A 15,564-nucleotide genomic window follows, 5' to 3' on the forward strand; every position below is an offset into this window, starting at 1 on the left:
GAGAATTGCAACAAAGCATATTAAAGACACAGCGCCACAATGTTCGACGATGGTTAGTGTTAGTTGGGCTAGAAAGTAAAGCGTCGCCCACGATTATGTTTTCACCATTTCTATTGTTGAACAATTTTTCAAAGCTTTTCTCCTTGATATGATCGCCAGACTGCAAATCATCCATATAATTAAAGGTGGAAAGCAACTGCTCTGGTGTGCAATCCCCTTCATCATCAGACTCGGATAAATGAAAGTTATGCGTAGAAGTTGAAGTCCACAATCCTTCTGCTCTTTGTAACTGATTATTAGAGATAGGCTCATCGTCACTCTTTTTTGACGGTATAGGAATATTATTAGTGGAAATTGTCCGCAATCGTTCTTCTCTTCTTTGGATCTGTTTATTAGAGATGCGTTCTGTGGACACTTCTGCGCTAAGGAAATGTAAATTACTTCGGCTTTCCTCACTTTCACTTAACGAATAGTAATCGGAAGCTGCTTCCACAGAGGCATTCCAATCAATATAATCACTGCTCATGGCTTCAATCGCCCGCACCTGATTCCGAACCTCATTCCGCCATTGTTGCTTTTGTTCGTCTGTTAATTCCAAGTGATCGATTTCACTGCCAACACTTTCAACCATTTCGTCATGCTGTGACAGTGTTTCGGACTCCTCAGAATATTGCCTTAGCTCGTCAATCTGCATGAAAGGATCGACCCCGCCACGAAATCGCTGGAAATTCGGCAAACTAATTGTTTGCCTACGTTCCGAAAAGTTGCGCATTCGCTTTTGGCGATTTGAATTTGGCAGAAGATGCTGCGTTATGCTATCAATTCTATTAACTCCAAGCCAATCATTGAAATCTCTATGTCCCTTCTGGCTTCGTATTCGTTGCATTAAATCATGGGCACGCAGCATGGCGCGCTCTCCAACAATGGCCACATGCAGTCTACGCTCCAACTGTCGTCGAGTGAGGTAAGCGATGTCACGTGGTGCAAACTGATATTTGTTGCACATCAGAAACAGTTCACTATTAGACAGCTGCTGCAGCTGATCCACTGTACTGGGCATATTGGCTGATTCGTTTACTGCTCGTCTACCAGAGAGAAAGGGAGAGAGTTCCTAGACTTTTGCTTTTTTCTTTTTGTTATTTTTTATTTATATTTTCCAATTGACTGAGAGATCTCCTAGTAGTCACTTTCAACTTTGTTTGAGTCAAAGATTATTATCTATTAAATCTTTTTTATGCGATAAATAATGTTTTAACTTTTAATTTTCATTTCTACATATGATTAAATGCGAATGTACTAGGATTGCCAATTTTTATACTGAAAATTTTGATATGAGCCTAGTAGTCATTTTTCACACAAACATTTCAACTTTGTTTGAGTCAAAGATCATATTATCTATTAAATCTCTAGACATTTTATGCGATAAATAATGTTTGCACTAACTTTTAATCCTTCATTTCTACATATGACAGCTAAATGCGAATGTACTAGGATTTATGCCAATTTTTGGTATTGGGATCGTTCAGTTACATATCAAACGGATAGTTTTCCATTATATGTTTTCCACGAAATGTATGTTACAAGCAGATGGAAGCATATCCAATCACTATAAAATATATGTATATATTCTTAATCAGCAATGACCGTCTGTCTGTCTGTCCGTCCGTCCGTATGAACACCTAGATCTCAGAGACTATACGAAATAAATATATCATTTGTGTCGACAACACTTGTAATGTTTACACCCAGATCAAGTTTGTTTCAAATTTTTGCCAACTTTCTTTCATATGAGAAAAAACGCCTACTTTCTATAGGTCTTAGTTGTTTTGGCTAACAATCTGGTATATTTTGTGCTATATGGTATATTTTAGATGTAGTAATATATCAATATACCAAATACAGCCACGTATATCATAGTTTTAGTATTTTTGCGGTTTATTAATTTGGTATGTTTTAAAATGAATATCGCACTGCTTTGCCTTTATTCAAAATTGGTAACGGGTATCTCGACTGTAGATTTCTTACTTATTCTTTTTTTTTTGGAAGAGTCAAGTATAAATATTAAATTTATAACATCCTGCAGCTTTTTAAGAATTGGATAAGATTAATTTCAATTTTATATAAGTACATGTACAGATTGCAAAATTTTATTTGTCAACATTTCGACTGCACACAACTACAAACAATTTCTGTATTTGATTTATTATTCTGCTTTACTTACAATTTGTATATATAAACGCTGATGATTCATCTTAAATATGTTGAACAATATGTAATTTTAATTTTCAAAGTTTGTCTGCAATTTGTATTTGAAAAGGCTTTAAAGTCTAAGTCTTAATTAACAAATATGTAATAAATATATTACTATTATTATTTTCTTCTATTTACGTATAACCATTTCTGACATTTGTTTTGAGCTTTTCCAGCGCGTTATTATTGTCATTTAATATTCGTGTGTTTTTTCCTTTTTTTTGGTTTGATATTTGAAAATTATTACTTATTTTTGTTGTTGTATTTATGCTGACACAATTATGAAATAATTTTTAATTATACTTAAACTATTAAGTATTTACAAAGTTCAACTTCAAACAAGAACTTTAAACGGTAATTAATTTCTGTGTAAAATTTGAGCAAATATTTGTGTTTTCTTTTTTGTTCTTTTAATATTGGTTAAGTCTAATTGTTCTTAAATTGTTGTGTTGTGTTTTGTTGTCTTGGCTAATTTTGTAATTATAATATTTTGCGAAGGTTTGTATCTTTGTTAATGCAGAAACAATACGTATTCCTTTCCCTCAATCTTATATTCGTATTAATGGATATTTGTGTAACAATTCATTGTGTGTTTGGTTCGATTATTTTGTTTAATGCTAAGTATGAAAATGTAACTGAAATTTGAACTCGATCAATTTAATTAATTGTAGTTATAACCAAAATTATTTACATCATGAATTACACTAATTAATTATTCATATTATTTCATGCGTTATCGAATGCCAATCAAAGACAAACGACTCAATAAATTCGTGTTAATGTGCCGACAGCTAACATAGACAGCTAACTGTTGCCAATTACTTGAAAGTGAAATTGCGTCTTGGCCGCTTTTAGCCACAAACCAAATGATGCGGAGAGGCAAACTAACGATGACGAGAGACCACAGGCTCTATCTCCAATTGTATCTCATCGTCATTGTCATTGTGTTCGTCCTGCATCACTCATCGTTTGCGATTATAGGCGCCAAGCATAGACTGCCTTCATTCTTTCATTTCGTGTCCATTGGCCCCAAGCTCGAGCAGCTCATGTGGCTCAGCATTCAACTTAAATACAAAAGGCACATTAGAAAATCTAAAAGAAATAACCAAATTCTCTCTACTTACCCGATCGACACTTGCCAAATCGTTCTTCGAAAGATGATTGACCAAAATAGTACCCAAAGCATCGCACATCACATTGATTGTGGTACGGAATCGATCCCTGAGAGATGCAAAAGTTTAACGAATATCTACGAGTAGTTATCATCAATAATAATTACAGCAGCCAATCAACGGCAATGATCAACGACACGTCCTTTGGTTCCAAGCCCACTGTATCCAACACCATGACCATGGTAACGAGACCTGCTTGAGGAATGCCCGCTGCGCCTATGGAAGCCGCCGTTGCTGTGATGCTTACTGCCACAATGGTGCCGAAGGAGTAGCTCATCTCACGATATTGAGCGATAAAGAGAGCTGCCACAGCCTCGTACAAGGCAGTGCCATCCATGTTGATCGTGGCACCAACCGGAATTACGAAACGCGTGACACGTGGATCGATGCCCATGTTGTCCAGGCATTTGATGGTCAGTGGCATGGTGGCCGAGCTTGAGCCCGTGCCAAAGGCAGTGGCCAGCACCTGACTGAGTTTGGCTATGAAGCGATATGGCATTCGACGTGTGCCCAAAAAGAATATAACCGCAATGGTGCCTGAGAGTGCAAAATAACAAAGACTCTTAGAATAGTGAATACAAAATTCAACTGACTTTCTTACCAAAGCCGTGAAGGAAGAGACCTATCATCACGGTTATGAAATACCATCCTAAAGACTGTATTGTTGCTGCTATGGACTCCATCTCAATAATCTTGGCTGCTATCAAAAAGCCCACGCCAAGAGGTGAAATCCTAGAGAAATCAGTTTAGTCAAACATATTTCGCAATATGAATATTTTCTATGTACTCACCAAATTACCCAAGATGTGATAGTCATCATTGCTTCGCTGAGTGTGGTAAAGAAATCTTGCAGCAGCTGACCCTTCTCCCGCATCCGACCAATAGTTGTGCCCAAGATCACACTGAACATGACCAGACCAAGCACATTGGAGCCCTCTCGTTGTGCCGCCTTGAATTCCCAATTCTCCATTGGCTCTGTAAGGCACGAATGGTAAAGTTGATGAAATACTTAAAACAGCAACTACTTACGTGCCGGGCTGATTGTGGTGTTCTCAAATATCTCCGTACGATGCTGCAAGTGTATTTAAAGTGTTTCAATATCGATATGTATAATCAAATAATAAAGAACAAATAAGAGTATTCCGCTGCCCAACATATACATATTTATACCCGCTACATTGGGGTCGAAGGGTATTATAACTTTGTGCCTGCTGTAAGTGTAAATAACAGGCAGAAGGAGTCATCTACGACCCCGTAAAGTATATATATTCTTGATCATCGTCGTAAGAAAAACTCGAGCTCAGAGACTATAAGAGATAGAGCCATGACTGTTTTGACAATTCAATTGTTGTTGCACGCATATCAAGTTTGTTTCAAATGTTTTCCATAACCACTTCTGCCCCCAGATATCGAAAAATATCGAATTACAAGCCTAATTTTAAAGCTAGAGTCGATTTTTGGTACATACAAAATGAGTACAGTATTTAAGATTGGTTGCTATCAGATAAAAATTGAGAAATACTTTTGTATGGTAAAACACACATTCTGCAATCGGGTCTTAATTGATTTGGCTGACAATCTGGTATATGTATATTGTACTTTATGGTATATGTAGTCTAATATATGAAATATATTTTTTTAAATTTACACTTTGGCTTTTTGTGGGATGAGCTTTACTTTTTCATATGTGCATATAATAATACTATTAATTATATCTTTAAAAGCTTCATGAATTTTTGAATAATCACTCACTCGGATGAACTGATCATTCTGAGAATTGTTGTCAACAATTGAAAATGGTATTAATGTAATTTTGTTAAATTTACTTACATATCGCACATACAAATACATATATACGTATATATATGTATCAACATACATACATTGGTGTGCATTCAGAATTGTACGAGTTGAATACATTGATTCAATTTGTTGCATACTCGCTTTTCGCGACAGTGTCTGTGGTGATAATTGATAATAATTTCAACGTGTACGTAAATTATATATGCATATGCACACAAGCACAAAAGTATGTACACATATATGGATATATAGATGTATCTGTATGTAACAAATGCGAGATCGCAGACAGACAGTCAGTCGGTCGGTCCCCTATAATTTTCAATTTCAATTGAAACGGAAAGAACTTTGCTTTGGAGTATCCTATCATGTCAGTTTTGATTATGTGCCGCGATGTGCTGAGCTTTAATCAAATTATGTAAGCTACAGAACAATTGAATAATTGGCTCAGTTGCAATGATGAATTGAGCGTATGCGTGGACATAAATTTCGCAAGAATAGCTGAGAATACATCTACCATATATCTATAGATAGATGTGGGGGATATCAACATACCTGAAACATGGTCGATTGAATGATGTTGTCCGTGAACATGTTTCTAATTGTGTACAAAAACAAACATCACTTAATATCACATTATCATCATCATTCGAATTACTCAACCTACCTCACTAAATCCATTAAAGTATCGGGCGTCAACACCTTTGAGGCCTTGTCGATGGTCTCTGTGCGTGTTTCCACAATTTTGGCACCCTGGCCGGGTCGTATTGTTGTGACTAGACAAATACCTAATATAACTGCCGAAATTGTGGTAACGAAGTAGTAAGTTATGGCCCTGAAAATAATGCAATTCGTTAATAGAATATAGAATGGCAAAGATCTGTGATCTTACCTTGTTGCAATCTTGCTGGACATACTCAAGTCTAGTCCACCTATGGCACTTGTTATGGAGGACACAAGCAGCGGGACTATGAGACATTTCAACATGCTGTGTAAAAGAATATAGAAGTTAAGAGTGATCTGTTTTATCCACTACTTTCAAATGGGTTCCACTTACCGCAGAAATATTTCACCCGGAAATGATATATACATAATCTCACGCTTAGTCCACTCTCCGGTGCTGTTCTTGATTATAAAGCCCACAAGACCGCCCACAAAGACACCAATCACGGTGGCCATTGTGAGCACATTCTCCTGCATAAAACTTTTAAACTTGCTGGCATCCTGCTTGGGTCGCGTCATTCTGTCTGTCTCTGTGTGAATATTATCCTAGGCCCGTACGCACGGGCGGGGCGGTGTTGCCAAGGGGTGGGTAGTGGTTGACGATGTGGTGGGCAGGACTTCCCCAGGAATGTGGATCCCTTCTTCGAGATTAATACTGTAATTAAATGTAGAAATTGAAATTAGATTTTCAAATTTAAGTTCAAATTGTAAAAATATATTTTTACTATACACAATATCATTTATTTATAGAAAACATCAACGAAATTTAGCATCACCATAAATGTTTAACAAGAAATAAACGGAGATAGATGAGTAGGCACCTACATATTAGCTTAATAGATCTTTATTAAAATTTGAGTACCATTCAGAACACTTTATGTGTGTGTCAACACCTATTTGGTGTAAATTGTATTATAACTGATGTATTTATAGTATCACTTCAGCTCACTATTTATGGAGTGAGATTCGAAAAGCCAATTTGCTAAACATAAGTGAATACTTTCGGTTAGTCACATTTTTCCACTATTCGAACTTGAATGTCGTTTAGCGTCAATTGCGATTTGACACCCATTGCTGTCATTGTTTGTGTCGAAATGCACTTCCTTAGAAATGGGAATGTAGCTCAATTAATGTATCTTTGCTGATTGTAGCATTGAGCGTAATTGAAACACATTTTTTTGTTGCCATAGGCATGCCAAACAAATTAATTTGCATAGGCGTCCGATCACCGGACCACCTAATGAAAAGTAATGTGTTATTTCGCATAAACAAATTGGACATTGGCTAATCATATCCTATTGTGCATATTGAATGCCTCTGATCAATGTCAAATGATAGGGATGATCCCAATTGTCGTTATAGAGGGCACTTAATTAAACATCTAGACAGCTATGGCAATAGTATTTAATATGTAAATTGATGAATATCAATGTTTTGTAGCACTTGAATGAAATTTGAGTCAATGCATTCACAATTGAACTTAACTGCTCATAAGTATCTTGAAATCAAGACTTTATCTGAATTATGGAGATCGTTTGAAAGTATATTAAATGGCTAACTAAATATTTATTATCGTTTTGTATAATGATAATGATCAATTTGCGTAGATTAAAAAGGGTCATTCTATTCTGGTGTGTGACGGCATTTTAATTAATTCTTTCATCTCATTGAGAAAACAACCGAGTTTATCCGCCTCCGCCTACTTGATGTTATTGTTGTTTTTGTTGTTGCAATGCAAATTAATTTGCTCAAAGCATTCACTATGAGTTATTTGCATCTAGCGCTGTGATTTAAGGCAAACTACAAGTTGCATAGTATATGTTCGATGTATATGTTAATAGCTACCCGATCAACATTCAGAATACGTTATATAAGACCGTGTCTAGCAATACAATTATCATGTTCTACACAACTATTTGTCAGACATTGTTTTGTCAACGTAAATGTCCAGCGATCCAATAAAAAGAAAATGGGATCTGCAACACCTTTAGTGAATAAAATTTATTTAATGACTGTACTAATTCAATTAGAATCGTAATATTGCCATTTCATATATGCATTTTATAGCTGCTTAATCTAATGTGTCTCTGTCATAGGTCACTACTGCGAGAGAAGGTTTGCAAGATTAAATGATGATGATACAATCTAATTACAAATTTGACTCTAATAATAAATAAATGCAGAGACTAAGACGAGGAAGCAGTGAATTGTAAATGTACAAAATAATGCATTTTTGTGGATATAGTAGATACTAGAATACCAATGAGAAGAAATCGTATATTGACTATATAAAAGAGTAGGGGTATTGTCTATAATATTGCATTGTTGTGTTCCACCATTCCACCATGCAATATTAAATAATATTTGTGATGCAGACGAACTTGTCCTAGTCTATTTTTGCAGAGCATGGCAACAAAAATAGTAAACCCTACTATAAATAAAACTGCATGTAAATAAGAAAATAAACAAAACAAACTGTGAGATGCTTGCAATATGCGATGCTGCCAACCCTTAAGAAGAGTAAAGAGCCTTGGCCCTACGATATGCAGGCAAATTGCTTATCAGCAGCAGCTATCAAAATTTGCTGCGCGCTCTCTCTTAATGCAGTAAGCGAAAATCGATGCATTAACCAATTAGAGCACATTCACAGGATGTAATTAACTATGGAATACCTCGTTCAAAGGAAAGGATATGCTCAAATGATTGTTTTTTTTTATATTAGACTATCTTCTCCACTGAAGTACATATCTCGAGTTACAAGGAAACTTACCCAGTTTAATTATATTCTATATCATAAATATTAATGGCAACAAAATAATTCTAGAAATGTTTTAATAATTATTTGTTCAGATGACAAATTTGATGTTCAATATTGGTTATTCACTCATTTCACGACTACTTGAGAGTACTTTGTTATTGTCAATGAATTGTTATTCATTATTATTCATAGAGACATTTTCATGATACTAGTAATTGATTGTCTCTGCTAAACATTTTTATAGCATTCAAGTCCCATTTTATTACACTTACAAATTAGTGCATGTAACGAACGGCAGCCTCAGTTAAATTTGCATAAATTTAAACCCTTTGGTTCATTTATTTTGACATCGACTCTTTCTTTTTTATGATGCACGATATATGACGCGTTTTATTGTGTCGTATGGTGTGTGGTGTGTTGTCGAGCACGCGACGATGGCACAACTGATCGAGCTCGTGCACAGATCACCGATGGCAGGCCCACAGTTTCCACTGTTTCCACTGGCAAATGACACGAAAGAGAGAAAGAGTGCTGTGAGAACAGACGGCTCAACTTTGCTTGCCTGATTATCAAATAGTACTAAAAACTACATTAAAATCAAATTTGAAACGTAGCCAACGAGCGCGCAAAATGTTCGCGACTGCGAAGCCGACGTCGACCGCACAACGCCATCAGTGTTTATGTGTGCGTGTGTGTGGGCAAGTGTTGGATTATTTTCATTCATCAAATGTGTTTGCTTGATTTGTAGCTGCTGCTGTTGTTATTGTTGTTTCTCAGTCGCCGACACCGTCGCAGTCGCTGCTTTTCACGATACTTATCAATTGCATTCAGCGCTGTCGCACGTTAAGCATACGACGCGTTGACAGCGCCGACGTCAACGTCAACGTCGACAGCTAGGTTGACGCTCTGCCATCAACACAGTCAAATAATTAGCAGCCTTGTTCTCTGCTCAGGCAGCGTTTGCTTAGTTTCGCTTTCTATCGCCAGAGCAAATTGAAGAGAATTCGTTATTAAGCTCTTTCGCTTTTCACACATTTCCGTACACCATTCTCAAAAGTAGTTCAGTGTCGTCGTTTTCGCCCACTTCCTTGCGCCTTCTTCTCATTAGGTTCGTCATTGTAAAAGTTGCTCTGATCAGCCAGATATTGTTTGTTGTAAGTTCGAATGGACAACATGTTGCAATTAATGGAGGTTTAAGAATCTGAATGCAACTTGAGGCTTTATATATATATTATTTGGGTAATCCTATAAAAACGTAGTTGTTATTTCATCCTTAAATGCATTACAAATTTAAATTTCTGCTGGCAGAACATATGCTTACATATTTGGATTATGCTTTATAGTAATGACGTTTATATTGAGATAATGACTCTAGAGTAGTATTCGCATATTATAAATAAATATAGTTAAATAATACTCTAATAATTCATACAATAAATTTGGAAGTTCCGCAAGACATTGCCTCAACTTAAACTTAATTTTGCTCTCTTAAGAGTCACATCCGAAGACCCAACGAAACATGTAATTAGGCATTTCCGGCTTTCCTCATACTATTGGACAATATATGTATAGTAAAATAAATCAGCGAAGCTCTGCGCATCACAGCTGCTCTAGTGTCACAGCTGCCTTTGATCTGTTTCTATTCGATTTGCCTTGGGGGCCAGTTCTGGCATTCTGGTGTTCAGCTGACCGTTTGGTTGGCGACACCAACAACGGCATCAACGCACGCTGGTGGGAAAACAAAAACAAAATCGTATCAGGGTTTTGTCGCTATTTTATAACTATGGATAAGTGGCAGGGCCTAACTGCAAGTAAATACCCGTTGTTGACAGCGTTTTGTCATAGTCTCTTCCCTTGGGTGGTGAATTCATAACTAGCAGTTACCCTTGCATCAAGCAATAACATTGCCATCTCTTTTCTTCGTCCATAAACAGTGGCATGCAAAAGTTGTTTGACAAATTTTGAATTAAAATAGTTTCCGGTTTAAGTTTTGAAGTTTGTAAAAATGTTTTAAGACTGCTCTATTAATTTAAGTGCAACTGATGTACATGAAAATAATAGTTTTTATTCTAGATTTCATGACTAATAACATTAAGCCATTTAAAATATTCATACAAAGGGATTGAAATATATCATATGGTAATCACTATATTATTTTAGGATAAGTAAATCAAGTAAATGACAGCAAAGAAATTAAAAAAAAAAACTATTACTGTATTATTATTAGCTGGCATGTTTTCAAAGCTGATGCAATACTTATGGATATGACTGTGAATACAAGTGCGAGTATGTACGAATATAAATAAAGCATTTCTACCGGAACTGTCGATCTTCATTTTTGAAATTGGAAAATATAACTATATAGACACACATTCCATCTATCACACAAAACAAATGCATAGCTGAAGCGCTTGCTTTTATACCCTTCATCAAATAAATATACATAAGAAATAGTATGGTTATGTTCTGACTTGAATCGAATCAATTAATAAATGTATGAACTACGGAAAATAGAAACTTAAGCAAATATTTGATAAGATTTAATACAAAACAAAGAATTTAAATTTACTTGTGCTTCGCCTAAACAATGTATTTGATTACCATTATAATAACTATAAATATCAGCAGAATATACGCTTCATATTAGGCATTATAAAATAAGCATAACCGATTAATTTAATATTTTCATATTGTTTCTTTTTCCAGTATTTTCGTTCAATTTTTACAGAAATTTTTGTTTATTGGTAGAAACCGATCTGGAAGTAGAGAATTGTTATTGAAAAACACCATGACAATAAAACTAGTTGAGTTTGAATATTGAAAAACTTCAAGCAATCTATGCTGAAATTTTCCACATGTATTATTAGTATTTTAACTTTATATTATGTTTAAAAACATGCATTATGTATTGATAATAAATTTTCAAGATCACAAATCATATTTTCTATAACATTAATTGAAAATGTGCTGGCAATTTTCATATCGCGATGTGAGTTTGTAGTTAACATACTAAAATAATATTTGAACTTAAACTATGGCGGCATTTCAATATTGAATATATCATATGTACTAAATGGTATGCAAAACGAATGTAATTTAAAAAGATTTCTAAAATCCAAATGGCCACTAGTTAGTTGATTCATTTAAGACTATGGCAACTCTTTTTTCATATTCTTCCTTTAACAAGCTTATATTTCAATTTATTAATATATAAATCAGCTTCATTAATCCATAGAAGCAATAGTTGCTGTTGCTGGTTGTTTTATACAAAAACAAGTGTTTTGAAAAATAATATTTGAATGGAAGCAATTGTATGAGAAAGGTGTACATGAATATGTGTGTGAGTGTAGTGTGTGGTGTGTGTTTAGGAATTTCGCATCAACGCCGCCGCAACAGTTGTGCTGCTACCACCACTAGTGCGTAGTAGCAGCAGCAGCAGCAGCTGCCCCGCAAGTCAGCTGTCTCTGATCGCTTCTATGTGTGTGTATGCATGTTGAATTATGTGTATGTATAAGTGTGCAAGTGTGAATATGTGAAAGTATTTGAGAGTTAACAGTTGTTCGATCTCCTACTCCTCCGTTTTCGGACGTCGAAATAGCAAAATGTGGGGCTCCGGCTTGTGAATCATATAGTGTATCCATCCACGCGATTGCTGTACACCAATTGATCTCCACTCATTTTCCGTCATCAGATGTGTCTTTGGCACCAGCTTGACCAGCTCTTTAGGTAAGACCACATGTCTACAACAGAGAGAGCATAAAATGATCTCAATTATTGCAATTTGGGTTACAATTCGCATTACTTACCTATACTCGAATTTCTCATCATAGTATTTATCAGAGTAATAAATGTCTTTGCTCATTTTGTAATGTCAAATTCACTATCTGCGGTGATATAAATCCAAGGATGCGATAGAATGCTTCGCTAATTTATATGTTTGGCGTCGGCGTCCTTTTTTGCACGTTTATTTTGTGATCCGCTTTCTACGATTTTCAAGAGAGTTGCGCACACGATCAAAAGAATTCGGTGTTTCCTTCTTTAGTCACTACGATTTTCACTATTATTTGATTTCACGCAACTATTTATACTTCGAAATTTAAGTTATTTTAAAATACAAAAAAAGTGACGCGGCTAATGAGCTTGTTCTACTAGAGATGAAAATATCGATGAATCGATATCGTTTTAAAAATCTTAAATATCGATATGTTTTATTAATTGGAAGCATTAATGCACTTTGAAGCTAAATAAATAGCTTACTTGCAATAAATTAATTTCTTTATAATAAATTAAATTATATGCAAATCAATTTATTTAAAAATTCATACATTTTCAAATAAATAGTATGCTGTATTCTTTAACATATGTCTTGTGGTGTGACCAGAGGTCATTTATCAAATAATCTTTTTAACGCAGAGAAAATATACCAACATATTCCCGATAATATTACCTGGTTACACTTAAAAACGCCCAATTTCAAATATTTTATTGTAATATCACTAACCATAACACTTCTTCAAGCTGAAACGTATCATACGCAACAGCATTATTACGACCCCAGAAGAGCCGAACGCTGCGATTAGAAGCCCACAGTCTCTTCGGCTAATTTTGAATTTCGAAGTACGAACGCAACGCACAGCGTACGTCACCAGTGTTGCCAACTCTTGGTAGACATTTAAAGCAGAGAAGGCCAAAAGAAAATAGCCAAAAATAGCTAGATTTCTATAAAAAATATTAATTTAAAATAGCCGTTAGTTTTTAATAAAAAAAATATTATAGTTTTGTAAATCAATTGCACAGTACTTTCGAATTGTGCCAATCTCGGTAAGATACTTTTTTGGGAAGTCTTACCTAAAGCAGCATTTCTTCAGCGCGATATAAGTTGGTTAAATCTTTTTTAATGCAGTGCTTAAATTGGGAATCTTCCAACCCAGCATCGTACAAACAAACGCACCAAAAATCAGTTCAGTTGAATGTAATGATGGTATTATAGCATTGCAATAGCGAAACGATGTTGAGGAAATTTACAAATACTACAAAGGGTAAATAGTATTTTCGTATTAAAAATACACAGTTCCGTCTTGCTGGGCGATACACGTGGTATGTTTGAATTGATAGCTACACAGCTACATAGCTACATTTCTCTATTGCCAATATACGAATTGTTTGAGCATTAAATTTTAAGGTCGACTGTTGTTTGTCGAAAATATACAAAATATGTTACTTAATATACGTTTGATCGAAACAAATATGTCATCTAGTTGGTATTGAAATTAATAAAAAAAAAACTGTTCCGTCAGAGCAAAAAAGTGGCATAACGTTTCCTGAATTCTTTAGTTGTTTTTTTTTTTAAGGACTGGTAATAATTTTATAACATGATGCTCAAATAGTACCTAGAATCGCTAATCGCAGTTTTTATACCATAGAGTATACGTTAAGCCATTTTTGTGGTGTTTATTTTTATTTTTTAATATATTAATTGTAAAGCATAAAAGTATTTTTTTTTTTAATTGATTGAAATATTAATATTATTATTAAGCCTTCCCTTTGATACAGTGTAAACATCACAAATTGAAAAAATTTATCGTATGAAGTAAGTTTTCTACGCTGCTACTCCGCTATTACAATATTATTCAACTGTTACAGTTTTCACCACCCGGTAATTGTAAAAACACCCAAGTTGTTTATGCCTCAGTTATAAAGGGCGTCAGTAACATTTAAATAATGAAATGAAAGTTATTTTCCCCAAAAATATATATTTAAAAACATTAGAATTTTGAGTGATTTGAGATTGAATTTTAATAAATAAAATGAAGTCCAAGCTACTATTGTAAATCTTCATCATAACGCAATTTTTTGTTTATTTGGAATTACTTAATTCCATATCAACATAATATTTTTATTGAATTCAGTAAAATTTTTCAAACAGTTTCTCGTTTTTGTTACTCATACATGACATTATCTGTGTTTATGAAGCATTCTGTTGTTGTTGTTTTTTGTTGTTGTTCTTGTTGATGTTCAGTTGCTTTCTTTTGTAAGTTCATCGTATGCTTATTTTCCTTTTTAATTTATATTTAATCTTTGTCATTGATTTATAGTTAAACTTAAACAATACAAAAGCAGTATTTGTTTTTCTTCATTTTGTTACACATAAATATATATATTTTTATATATATATATATTTTTATTTTACCATGCTTTTATGAAGATTTTTTTATCTATAAATTATTTTCTTTTATTTTTGTTTTTCTTTTTTAAATCTAAATTAAAGCAATTCTGTTTGGTTTCACTTCATTTTATTTTCACTTGAAATAAATGTCAAAACTAGAGCAAATGAAATGTGTCTTTATTGATTCGTTTTTTTACTTAATGCAACTACCTTGCTGCAGTACGCATGCAATGAAAATTGTATCTTGAACTACAATTACAATTCGCACCAGCATATTATCATTTTGAAAAGCAACTGCAGCTCAATGGTATTTTGTGAACAAAATTAGTAATACATAATTTATGTTTGTTCAACATTTTTGGTTTATTATTGTAAATTAAAATGTTGCAGTAATCGTACTTAGATATAAATTACATGCTGCATTTGTTTTAAATCTTTATTTTTATATTTGTATTTATTTTTTTTTACCATTTATATAACATATTTATGTATACATGTTTGTATACCATAATGTTACCTGTCTTATTTCTATACATTTACCATTATATAAATAATATTATTTTATTCATTGTAATTTAGTTGTTTCAACCAAATGGGATTGCAAATTAGGCCAACAAATTTTGCAAGCTATTTTCTTTTTTACTCATTTATTTTTTTTTTTTATATATTTTTGTTTTTTTTTTTTTTTTTTTAGT

General features: G+C 34.0%; 2 protein-coding genes across 2 annotated transcripts; both read right to left on the bottom strand.

The window, feature by feature from the left end:
- Nucleotides 1-1,917: 1,917 nt before the first annotated feature.
- Nucleotides 1,918-10,087, bottom strand: LOC117564529 (excitatory amino acid transporter 1). Its single transcript, XM_034243349.2, has 12 exons — nucleotides 10,025-10,087; nucleotides 8,976-9,948; nucleotides 6,280-6,600; nucleotides 6,115-6,210; nucleotides 5,890-6,057; nucleotides 5,778-5,820; nucleotides 4,452-4,494; nucleotides 4,214-4,397; nucleotides 4,024-4,154; nucleotides 3,530-3,959; nucleotides 3,375-3,471; nucleotides 1,918-3,314 (listed from the first exon to the last, which is right to left on the bottom strand). Exons 3-12 carry the CDS (start codon nucleotides 6,462-6,464, stop codon nucleotides 3,252-3,254), a joined length of 1,440 nt encoding a protein of 479 aa, XP_034099240.1. The 5' UTR covers nucleotides 6,465-6,600; nucleotides 8,976-9,948; nucleotides 10,025-10,087; the 3' UTR covers nucleotides 1,918-3,251.
- Nucleotides 10,088-11,512: 1,425 nt separating this feature from the next.
- Nucleotides 11,513-12,863, bottom strand: LOC117564530 (cyclin-dependent kinases regulatory subunit). The gene is made up of 2 exons (XM_034243350.2): nucleotides 12,510-12,863; nucleotides 11,513-12,443 (listed from the first exon to the last, which is right to left on the bottom strand). Exons 1-2 carry the CDS (start codon nucleotides 12,563-12,565, stop codon nucleotides 12,272-12,274), a joined length of 228 nt encoding a protein of 75 aa, XP_034099241.1. The 5' UTR covers nucleotides 12,566-12,863; the 3' UTR covers nucleotides 11,513-12,271.
- Between the last annotated feature and the right edge of the window lie 2,701 nt (nucleotides 12,864-15,564).

The sequence above is a fragment of the Drosophila albomicans genome, chromosome 2L, assembly GCF_009650485.2.
Source record: "Drosophila albomicans strain 15112-1751.03 chromosome 2L, ASM965048v2, whole genome shotgun sequence".
NCBI lineage: Eukaryota > Metazoa > Arthropoda > Insecta > Diptera > Drosophilidae > Drosophila > Drosophila albomicans.